The 12,189-nt window shown below is 38.5% G+C and overlaps 1 protein-coding gene across 1 annotated transcript; it reads right to left on the bottom strand.

Annotated features, from left to right (window-relative positions):
* Nucleotides 1-4,983: 4,983 nt before the first annotated feature.
* On the bottom strand, nucleotides 4,984-12,014 carry LOC138852140 (transportin-3-like). Its single transcript, XM_070081819.1, has 4 exons — nucleotides 11,817-12,014; nucleotides 11,376-11,581; nucleotides 8,303-8,507; nucleotides 4,984-5,492 (listed from the first exon to the last, which is right to left on the bottom strand). Exons 1-4 carry the CDS (start codon nucleotides 11,997-11,999, stop codon nucleotides 5,319-5,321), a joined length of 768 nt encoding a protein of 255 aa, XP_069937920.1. The 5' UTR covers nucleotides 12,000-12,014; the 3' UTR covers nucleotides 4,984-5,318.
* Nucleotides 12,015-12,189: the final 175 nt, after the last annotated feature.

Here is a 12,189-nt window from a genome sequence, read left to right as displayed (position 1 = left end):
TCCCTTTATATAAAGGGAAAGGGGACAAAAGAGACTGTAAAAATTATAGAGGAATAAGCTTACTGAGTATACCAGGAAAAGTGTACGGTAGGGTTATAATTGAAAGAATTAGAGGTAAGACAGAATGTAGGATTGCGGATGAGCAAGGAGGTTTTAGAGTGGGTAGGGGATGTGTAGATCAGGTGTTTACATTGAAGCATATATGTGAACAGTATTTAGATAAAGATAGGGAAGTTTTTATTGCATTTATGGATTTAGAAAAGGCATATGATAGAGTGGATAGAGGAGCAATGTGGCAGATGTTGCAAGTATATGGAATAGGTGGTAAGTTATTAAATGCTGTAAAGAGTTTTTATGAGGATAGTGAGGCTCAGGTTAGGGTGTGTAGAAGAGAGGGAGACTACTTCCCGGTAAAAGTAGGTCTTAGACAGGGATGTGTAATGTCACCATGGTTGTTTAATATATTTATAGATGGGGTTGTAAAGGAAGTAAATGCTAGGGTGTTTGGGAGAGGGGTGGGATTAAATTATGGGGAATCAAATTCAAAATGGGAATTGACACAGTTACTTTTTGCTGATGATACTGTGCTTATGGGAGATTCTAAAGAAAAATTGCAAAGGTTAGTGGATGAGTTTGGGAATGTGTGTAAAGGTAGAAAGTTGAAAGTGAACATAGAAAAGAGTAAGGTGATGAGGGTGTCAAATGATTTAGATAAAGAAAAATTGGATATCAAATTGGGGAGGAGGAGTATGGAAGAAGTGAATGTTTTCAGATACTTGGGAGTTGACGTGTCGGCGGATGGATTTATGAAGGATGAGGTTAATCATAGAATTGATGAGGGAAAAAAGGTGAGTGGTGCGTTGAGGTATATGTGGAGTCAAAAAACGTTATCTATGGAGGCAAAGAAGGGAATGTATGAAAGTATAGTAGTACCAACACTCTTATATGGGTGTGAAGCTTGGGTGGTAAATGCAGCAGCGAGGAGACGGTTGGAGGCAGTGGAGATGTCCTGTTTAAGGGCAATGTGTGGTGTAAATATTATGCAGAAAATTCGGAGTGTGGAAATTAGGAGAAGGTGTGGAGTTAATAAAAGTATTAGTCAGAGGGCAGAAGAGGGGTTGTTGAGGTGGTTTGGTCATTTAGAGAGAATGGATCAAAGTAGAATGACATGGAAAGCATATAAATCTATAGGGGAAGGAAGGCGGGGTAGGGGTCGTCCTCGAAAGGGTTGGAGAGAGGGGGTAAAGGAGGTTTTGTGGGTAAGGGGCTTGGACTTCCAGCAAGCGTGCGTGAGCGTGTTAGATAGGAGTGAATGGAGACGAATGGTACTTGGGACCTGACGATCTGTTGGAGTGTGAGCAGGGTAATATTTAGTGAAGGGATTCAGGGAAACCGGTTATTTTCATATAGTCGGACTTGAGTCCTGGAAATGGGAAGTACAATGCCTGCACTTTAAAGGAGGGGTTTGGGATATTGGCAGTTTGGAGGGATATGTTGTGTATCTTTATATGTGTATGCTTCTAGACTGTTGTATTCTGAGCACCTCTGCAAAAACAGTGATAATGTGCGAGTGTGGTGAAAGTGTTGAATGATGATGAAAGTATTTTCTTTTTGGGGATTTTCTTTCTTTTTTGGGTCACCCTGCCTCGGTGGGAGACGGCCGACTTGTTGAAAAAAAAAAAAAAAAAACCAGAAGCTGTCAAACCAATATGAATTATTTTTATATGAAAAAAAAAAAAAAAAAACACCAAACTCACTTAGCAATGAATGATACTTATCATCCCATTAATTAATGAATCTCTCCCCCCCCCCCTTTAAAAAAAAAGTCACATTTCATCTGTTTATATCATTTGTTTCCTTAAACTAAACTTGTATAAAAAAATTATTTCCCCAATGTACCACCACCAAATTTAACTTTCTAATGTAATGACCCAATATTGTAAACAAGTAATGAATTACATTTACCAGTGAACTTCAGCAGAAAGCTACACAGTCATATGAATGCAACAAGCAATATCAAGGCTCCCAAACACCAATTTTACTCCGTTAGCCCAGGAAAGTTAATATTTTTGCCTTAACCCATCTTCTAAACTTCACTGAGAAAAGATTTATTTACTACCATGACACTGCTACTTTAGAACCAATCTCCGAGTCAAATTTTGTTACTGAAACTTTTTAAATAACTCTCTCAATTTTCATGTTTCAATTTTCAAACACATTTTCAAGATAAGATTTCTTGAACCTGCACCTAAGTCTGCTGAAACCAAATTCCAAAACTACATTTTCAACAAATAAAACTGTTTGCCTAATTCCTAACGGCATGGCGAAAAGAAAACTAATGTCTATAGTTACAGCACAGAGGAAGACAAACATTTTAATACATAATGAGCATTTGTATGCGGAGTATAGATTTTTCTTTTCCCAAAACATTGGCAGTCTTCCACCGAGGCAGGGTGACCAAAAAAAACACTTTCCCCATCATTCACACATAATCACTGTCTTTGCAGAGGTACTCAAATACAACAGTTTAGACATCACTCCAAACAGCCATTATCCCAAATCCCTCCTTAAAAATGCAGGCTCAAGGGCTCAAGTCCAGTTAACCAGTTTCCCTGAATCCTTTCAAAAAATATTACTCTGCTCACACTCCAACAGCTTGTCAAGTCCCAAAAACCATCCATCTCCATTCACTATCTATCATGCCCACACATGCCTGCTGTATGTCTAAGCACCTTGCACACAAAATCTCTTACCCTCCTTCCTCCATCCTTCCTAGGATGACCCCAGTATAGATTAGAGAATTTGAGTGCCATCAGCACCAAAATACATTAAATCAGGCATTATTTTAAATTTACTGTTAATCAGATTGTAAAAACGTATATTAGTTGAAAAGTTTAAGCATGTACATGTATTGATAATTCTAGCATGAGATTATAGAACTGCAACCTATGGATTAGTCAGAAAAGGCACGAGACAAATTGAAATGGTAAACCATCAATTTAATGGACTAATAGGGAAAGCATATTTCCAACAATGGTGATTCTGGTGTATAGAGACGAGATTGTTTTGCTGTGATCATAACAATAAGGAAGATTTCTGTAGCCAATGGACTTTGCTGGTTCTGAATCAATTGAGGTGCTGCATGGCAGAAAAGAATATATGCCACCAAGGCCAAAATCCAGGTTAGTGAACGAATCCATTCCTTAATGTTTCATTTGTTTGTGGTAATACAAATATGTTGTCTTCTTTATCCGCAAATTAGCCTCAGAGCTCCATTACAGTACGGTAACTTGAGCTTCACAGCTCTCATCTTCCCTATGCCTGCATTTTCCTCCACGGTTTTAACTTGGCACTTATTTTTCTCTGCTGTAATGCTTATTCTTTTCTGCCATGGTGCTTATTCCTTTCTGCCATAGTGCTTATTCTTTTCTGCCATGGCACTTATTCTTTTCGGCTACAACAACTCTGACTTAGTTGATTATGTCCTGCATTTCTGAAGTCTGTTAAACCAAGGTACCAGTACTTTAAACTGAGGGCTTACTGTATAAAACCCAGTTCCTCCTACATCCAAAAGAAACACATTATACCCAAATAATACATATTAAGAGAAAATGAGTAAGAATATACAGAGAAACTTCAATGCCTGCCAAATATAGACCAAAAAGAGTACAGCCAGTACAGTATTCTGGGTCACTGAACCATTAAGAATTTATGCTAGTTATAAGGCACTAGGGAGCTAAAACAATTTCACAGAATGCAATGAAGCATTCTGTGCTTGAGATATCCTCGGTACAATATACTGCACTGTGCAATAATTGTGAACGACCAATACAAGATGCAAAATAACCACAGGGGGAGTTGAATGATAGGAGTTTCCCCTGATCGGTTCTGCCTGGGCTTCCTAATCACTTCTGCAACACTGCAAGTTCCTGAAGATGTGTTGATTGCAATGCTAAAGGCCTACAGCTATCATTTAACTCCTCCTGTGGTTATTTTGTATACTGTACTGTGAATATTCAAGTTACAAAATAAAGCACTAAACCTTTACCAGAGAGAAGAGACTATGAAATGAAAATTCATTGCCATTTACAAATTAAATAAGTATTAAGGAAGTTAATTTCATTACATAACTACATTTTCCTCATTTTATAAATTAAGAGTTTTATAGAACTGTAGCTTCAAGCCCATCCTAAATATAAACGCATAAAAAAATTCCCACAATATACTGTACATCGATATCTTTTATGTACTGGAAAATGGTTATGAATTTTATATTAATACAGTATATAGCTGCACACAACACAAGCAGGTTTTTTTTTTAATATTTAAGCTAATTTCCAAGCGAGGGTTATCCAAAGAACACAGTAAGAATCACTCATTCTTGAGAAAGGCAGATAAACATTATCCTCTAAACGGTGACATTCCCAACCTTTAACTCTAACCTTCTTGATGCAGTTCTCCCTAAATGTTGCAGTCTAAGAGGAAGTCTTGCTTTGCTTAAATGACAATTTGTACAAAACAATGAAAATGAAAAGCAAAAGAATAAAATAAGACAGGAAGATGAAGTATTCTAAAGACTTTCACACAGAACATAAAAATATCCTTTTTTGGAAATATATTGTAGTCCCTTTCTACCTCATAATCTCTACCTTTCAAGCAACTTTCCTGTCCTCAACTTCTTCCATTACTGGCCATTAAAGAACATTTTGACTTTGGACAAAGTAACAACTGAAACAGCAACGAACATTTTAACAGTAAATTGATATTAACAATACACGTTAAGACTTAATGATACCTCCTAATAAGCTGTTATGTAAAATAATGTGTACTGTTTTGCTACTGAGCATGCCAAACATTTTAGCTTTAGTAAATTACTGCCATGGTTCATATACCAAGTGATTATGGATGTCACTCAGTTTACTGTGTGTGTAACTGATAGTGTGTATTGATTAACTTACAAACCAAATCTTGAGTTTAAATTTGATCTAATATTTTGACTTCTGGGTCCCAATTACATGGGGGTGAAAATTAGTGGCCACTGATTATTCACTCACCTTCTCTACCCTTCTTCCGGTAATTAAATTTGTATCAAGGGGAGGGAGTGATGAGAGATGGTGAGATGGGGTGAGGTTGAATGGAGAGCAGCAATGGAGCAGAAGTGTAAGGTGGCGAGGTGCGGTAGGCCTGGTCATCGCAGGATGAACAGTTGTCTACGATCAGCTGAACTGGCTTGGGTCCAAGCAAGAGCTTTCTATATGTATATGGCTTGATAAACTGACTGTTTTGATTCCTATTACTGTATTTTTTTGGACAGCTGTTCAGAATGAAGGGAGTGTATTGCTCTTTTGGGCGAATTTTGGGTGGTAGCCGTCCATATTAGACAGATGGTCACGATGTACAGGTCTTTGGTGGTAGTAATAAATGAAGAGGAAAATCCAAAGGACTGCATGAAGGTTGCTGCAGTGGTCGGGTGCACGCAAGGACAGGTTGGACTGTAAATCCAAATAAAATACTTTTTAAAGCATAGATATGTCTCTTTGCCTTCCCAAGTGCCTGAACTTGTTGGAGCAAATTTAAAAACATAATAGGCAAGGATGGGGGGAAAAATAAAAGCAATTTACAGATTGGCTAATTAATTTTAATTTCCAATTATATTCTTAAAACGACTCTAGGTGCTTTGGAAATCTATCGATATAACTGAACAAATTTGCTACTAAATGTACTGTGAAGGGACTTCTCTCTCAAACAGTAAAAAACCTAATAAAAAAAAAGAATAATGTTTAGTGTAGCTTGGCAGTTTACGTAACTTACCGAATGTACTTTTGAACACCTTGCTAATGACCTAGATTGTACCATAGATATTAAACTGAACCATTATATCTAAAAGGAAAACCAAAAATGCAGGAATCAACACATACTGAGAATGAAACTGACTGAGTGGAGTGAACTGTTATGAAGAGAGATGTATAAATATATTTAGTAACATGATGATCCAAACTAAAACATGTTAAATATTTATGCAATTATGACATGGCAGTTTGCAACAAGTGAGCAATATTTTGCACACAATACCTCAATATTTATATTCGATGATTTTTCCCTCATTCGATCCTAACACGTTTCAAAAACGTTCCAACTGCTGGTCTTAATTACAGAAGACCTAATACTTACCAATTAGAATATCTTCTTAAACATTATTCATGTTTCAAGTACCACATGCTGGTACTACAAACAGTGTGAAAAAAGTGACACTTCAACATACAGGAGGGCCCCATTTATGCAGCAGGTTAGGTTCCGGGCTACTGCTGTACAGCGAAAATCGCTGTAAAGTGAATCATAGCCTTTTTTCACTTTCAAGTGCATATAAAAGGCTGATAGCATGTTTACACTATTATGTATTAGGTGAGCAATATAGCCAAGCCTAAAAAATGCATATACAGTACACACATTACTTCGAAAAATGGGTATAATTTAAAACCGCTGTATTAAAAAAACACTGTAAAGCAAAGCGCTGTAAAGTGGGGACTGCCTGTATTTATTCATCAAATTTATGACATGTGGAAAAATTTTCTGAGTGGGAACCAACCTAAATTTTTTTTTTTCAACTTTAGCCATATTCAACACAGGCTGGAGCTGAATAGTAATAATTTTTGGATAAAGATGATCAGCATTTTAATAAAAAAGCACATGTAAAACTGCATTATGAGAGGTCCCGTTCGTACTCCAGTAGACAGTCAAGCACACTCCAAAGCACCATAATTGCCGGAAGTATGGTAAACTACCAATGGGATGTTCTTTGCCAGATTTCACTATTTATTCACCTTATATCTGACAAACCTGTGAGCACTGCTTGCAAGGTGTTCTGGGACACCCAAAACCATAGAATGAATCACACCAGGTATTAAATGGTTTATTGACTCAATATGAACATTCTCTAATAGGGGGCTTGAAAGGTGCATTGTCTGGACTCTTTAATCGATACTTGATTTTTTCTGAAGGGGGTTTCAGTTTCCTGGTCAACGAATAATGTACATCCTGAGATATACATCCCAGAAGGTTTTAGTGGCAATGCCGATGTTACCCCAACAAATGTCAGTCTAGTATTAAACTATTGCTTCTACTCTGAGACATTCCTAAACTTCAATGTGGCATGTGTGTGTGCACATTAGCTTCTAGACCTGTCACTAATAATTTTTCAAGAGGGTTTTAAGTTGGACAAGCCAACTAATACTAGCCCATTCAACCTCTTTTTTTACTATTTACTTTCACTTTTTTTTTTAACACACCAGCCGTCTCCCACCGAGGTAGGGTGATAAAAAAAAAGGGTACCCATTTCACGAACAATCATTCAACTGCTGTCTTGCCAAAGTGTACTGACAAAGTCAAATGAGCCTCTAAACTGTAATATCCCCATCCCTCCCTCAGAGTGCAGGCCCTGTTCTTCCCACCTCCAGGACTCAAATCCAGCTAACTGCTTTCCCTGAATCACTCTCCAACAACACATCCATTAAAAACCACTTGTCTTCACTCATCTGATCTAACACTCGCACAAGCCTGCTTTATGCTCAAGCCCCTAATAATCAAATCCTTCTTTACTCCATCCCTCCAAGCATTCCTCTAGTAACCCCTACCTTTCTCTACTCTCAATTTCAGGTTTATACACCTTTTATCATATTCCTCTCCATCCTCTCTACATGCCCAAACCACCTCAACAAACTCCCACCTCATCCCTCTGAATTATATCCTTGGTGACTCACCACCATCTTCTGATTTCCATGTTCCAAATTCTCTGCATAATATTCCCACCAGATGTAATAGTCAGATAAATCTCTGATCACTGATGTAAAACTACTAAGGAGAATACATGCAGATAAGGACAGGGAAAGGCTGCAAATGGATCTGGACAAACCACAAGGTTGGTTAGATAAGTGGTTGCTCAAGTTCAACCCCAGCAAATGCAAGGGTGTGAAGATTGGGACTAAGGGGAATGAGCTACAAAGGCAGGCTAAACAAACTAACACTGGAGGACAGAAGAAAAGGAAAGATATGACAACATACAAAATACTCAGAGATACTGGCAGACTTGATAACACACACATTTGCTAATGTAATTCCTCTTGATATTGCAGAGTTATTTGTAAATTTTAGTATACTGTACTAGTTACACATTTTCATGGCCTCTATATTAGTAAATAACTACATTCAAAGCAACTACCTTTAATGTTACATTCTTCACTTTGAACACCTAATTAAAACTTTACATACAAGAGCACATGCTGAAAAATATAAGCTCTGTACCCACCTTGGCAGCCACAGTTGCAAGGTGCTTATTATGAAGTCGTTTAGTGAGGAACTGAAGCACAAGAGGAAGTAAATTGGGATGGCAGGCAATCCACTCATTGAGTTCAGCTAGTAACTGCACAGATGTAAATGCAACTTGCAAGTGTATATCATCTGGCTGGCTCAGCAATCCTTCTAAGATGGGTGGGACTACCTCATTCTCCTCTCTGAAATAGAAAAAATACTGTGTATAAACCCCACCATCAAAACTTGTAACTTGGGTCAATATACATGATGACAATGAGATGAGTTTATGGGATATGAATGAACTATAAACCATGGAACAGGTGGGATCTGAACCCATGGCAAGCGAGTCTTAAAACTCCAGGCCAGTGTGTAAGCCACTGGGCCAGCCGGCTACAATAAGATTCATCTAACTCGGTACATTTATACACCATAGGGATATTAGCATGGGCCACCAATGAACACAAATGCAAGCTTATACAGATGAATCTCCTGCCAACTCAACTGTGGCAAAATAAAGTTTTAGAGCATTTTTCCCTTTTGCCAAGTGTTCTAAGAGTATTTCTCAAAGATATGTTTAATAAATGTATGGAAGAGGGTAAGGTACCTAGGGATTGGCAGAGAGCATGCATAGTTCCTTTGTATAAAGGCAAAGGGGATAAAAGAGAGTGCAAAAATTATAGGGGGATAAGTCTGTTGAGTGTACCTGGTAAAGTGTATGGTAGAGTTATAATTGAAAGAATTAAGAGTAAGACGGAGAATAGGATAGCAGATGAACAAGGAGGCTTTAGGAAAGGTAGGGGGTGTGTGGACCAGGTGTTTACAGTGAAACATATAAGTGAACAGTATTTAGATAAGGCTAAAGAGGTCTTTGTGGCATTTATGGATTTGGAAAAGGCGTATGACAGGGTGGATAGGGGGGCAATGTGGCAGATGTTGCAAGTGTATGGTGTAGGAGGTAGGTTACTGAAAGCAGTGAAGAGTTTTTACGAGGATAGTGAGGCTCAAGTTAGAGTATGTAGGAAAGAGGGAAATTTTTTCCCAGTAAAAGTAGGCCTTAGACAAGGATGTGTGATGTCACCGTGGTTGTTTAATATATTTATAGATGGGGTTGTAAGAGAAGTAAATGCGAGGGTCTTGGCAAGAGGCGTGGAGTTAAAAGATAAAGAATCACACACAAAGTGGGAGTTGTCACAGCTGCTCTTTGCTGATGACACTGTGCTCTTGGGAGATTCTGAAGAGAAGTTGCAGAGATTGGTGGATGAATTTGGTAGGGTGTGCAAAAGAAGAAAATTAAAGGTGAATACAGGAAAGAGTAAGGTTATGAGGATAACAAAAAGATTAGGTGATGAAAGATTGAATATCAGATTGGAGGGAGAGAGTATGGAGGAGGTGAACGTATTCAGATATTTGGGAGTGGACGTGTCAGCGGATGGGTCTATGAAAGATGAGGTGAATCATAGAATTGATGAGGGAAAAAGAGTGAGTGGTGCACTTAGGAGTCTGTGGAGACAAAGAACTTTGTCCTTGGAGTCAAAGAGGGGAATGTATGAGAGTATAGTTTTACCAACGCTCTTATATGGGTGTGAAGCGTGGGTGATGAATGTTGCAGCGAGGAGAAGGCTGGAGGCAGTGGAGATGTCATGTCTGAGGGCAATGTGTGGTGTGAATATAATGCAGAGAATTCGTAGTTTGGAAGTTAGGAGGAGGTGCGGGATTACCAAAACTGTTGTCCAGAGGGCTGAGGAAGGGTTGTTGAGGTGGTTCGGACATGTAGAGAGAATGGAGCGAAACAGAATGACTTCAAGAGTGTATCAGTCTGTAGTGGAAGGAAGGCGGGGTAGGGGTCGGCCTAGGAAGGGTTGGAGGGAGGGGGTAAAGGAGGTTTTGTGTGCGAGGGGCTTGGACTTCCAGCAGGCATGCGTGAGCGTGTTTGATAGGAGTGAATGGAGACAAATGGTTTTTAATACTTGACGTGCTGTTGGAGTGTGAGCAAAGTAACATTTATGAAGGGATTCAGGGAAACCGGCAGGCCGGACTTGAGTCCTGGAGATGGGAAGTACAGTGCCTGCACTCTGAAGGAGGGGTGTTAATGTTGCAGTTTAGAAACTGTAGTGTAAAGCACCCTTCTGGCAAGACAGTGATGGAGTGAATGATGGTGAAAGTTTTTTCTTTTTCGGGCCACCCTGCCTTGGTGGGAATCGGCCGGTGTGATAATAAATAAAAAAATAAAATGTTTAAATTAATGGATACTGACATTGAATTTTAATAAAGGTAATCTTATTGCATTTGAATAACTTGGTAGGCAGAACACTGTACCACCTGATCATGATTAATAATGAAATCAATCTTGCTTAGCTGCAAGATTGTGGTTAGGTTCCATCAGGCATAGAGTCATCCATTAAAAATTTAAGATTACAGTAGTTTAATTTTTCCCCAGACCCAAATAGTGACTAGTGTCCATGGTAAAGCCATAACAATTACTGTACTGAAGACTCTTCCCCCCTCCAAACCATTTATCTCGACCAACACACGACTACATATCTCGTAATAACCCAAATGATTGTGTATTTTCAACTATTATTATCGATACCAACTGATTATACTAAAAATATCCTATTTTATAGCAAGTAGGTTTTGTCAAGCAAAATACAGAGCACTCAAGAGCCTAATTTCAAGATGGGAGTGAACCTCCTTTTTTATAAACACTGTACAAGAGAATATAAACTGCACAGTTTTAAAGCATCAATAAATATTCTGACACAGAAAATTCATTTCATATTCATGAAAAATAAATGCACTAAAATTCTAATCTAAGGACTGGATTTATTTTAACATGCTGGTCATTTCCCATTGAGGCAGAATGACCTGATAAAGAAACACTTTCACCATCACTCATATGATCACTGTCTTGCCAGAGGTGTGCAGATACGATAGTTTAGATGTCCCTCTAAACAGCAAATATCCCAAACACCTTTAGAATGCAGGCACTATGCACTTCCCACCTCCAGGACCCAAATTCAGCAAACCGGTTTCCCCAAAATAAAGGCGTCCCACAGAAAGCAACTTACGGTACAAGATTCTTAGCCACGCTCTGCATGATGAATAATGCAGCCTCCATGAGGTTCCAGTTTTTGCTTATATCAGGAGACTGGAGTATGTGTGCCATCTGCTGAAAACACAGCTTCGATCCACAAATAAAGACCACATCTTTTATTAACTCTTGCACTCGCTCCCGGAACTCGTAGAAGTCATCCTGCTGAACCAGTATACTCTCCTGAAAGGAAAACTCCAATAAATTAAAGGAACCAAAGTATTACATTAAACATTAACATGCTGATTAATGTTTCATTTTCACTACCAATCCTACTCGATCCATGAAAAATATTTCACAGAATATGTAGATACATCAAAAATTACTAGCTTCATACAGCTGAAATCCTGAAAGCATCTCCTCTATACTGCTCTCTGATATTTACGAGCAATCTTAACGACAAATTTCAATTACTCACGTGGTCAGGCTCTATCTGGCAGTGGCGATACAGAGCCTCAATTAAGCGTTCGACATAAGGCTTGAACTGTTCGTTAACATTGTCACAGTTTTTTCTGTAAAGTACTTCTGAGAGTTTGTACCAAAAGTTGAAGGTAATTTCTGCAACCTGTAAAGAAGTTATACAATATAATAATAAAGTCATTACATAAAACACCAATATTACTACCACAAATAAATAACAAAAAGGCACAATACCGTGACTGGAACAATACACAAATAACCCGCACATGAAAGAGAGAAGCTAGTGTGACTTTGTCAATGGTCCAAGTCGGACCGAAACGTCGTCGTAAGCTTCTCTCTTTCATGTGCGGGTTATTTGTGTATTACTACCA

This window comes from Cherax quadricarinatus, unplaced genomic scaffold (assembly GCF_038502225.1).
Source record: "Cherax quadricarinatus isolate ZL_2023a unplaced genomic scaffold, ASM3850222v1 Contig4384, whole genome shotgun sequence".
NCBI lineage: Eukaryota > Metazoa > Arthropoda > Malacostraca > Decapoda > Parastacidae > Cherax > Cherax quadricarinatus.
Note: the sequence above shows the minus strand (reverse complement) of the source record. Positions and strands in the feature narration are given on the sequence as shown.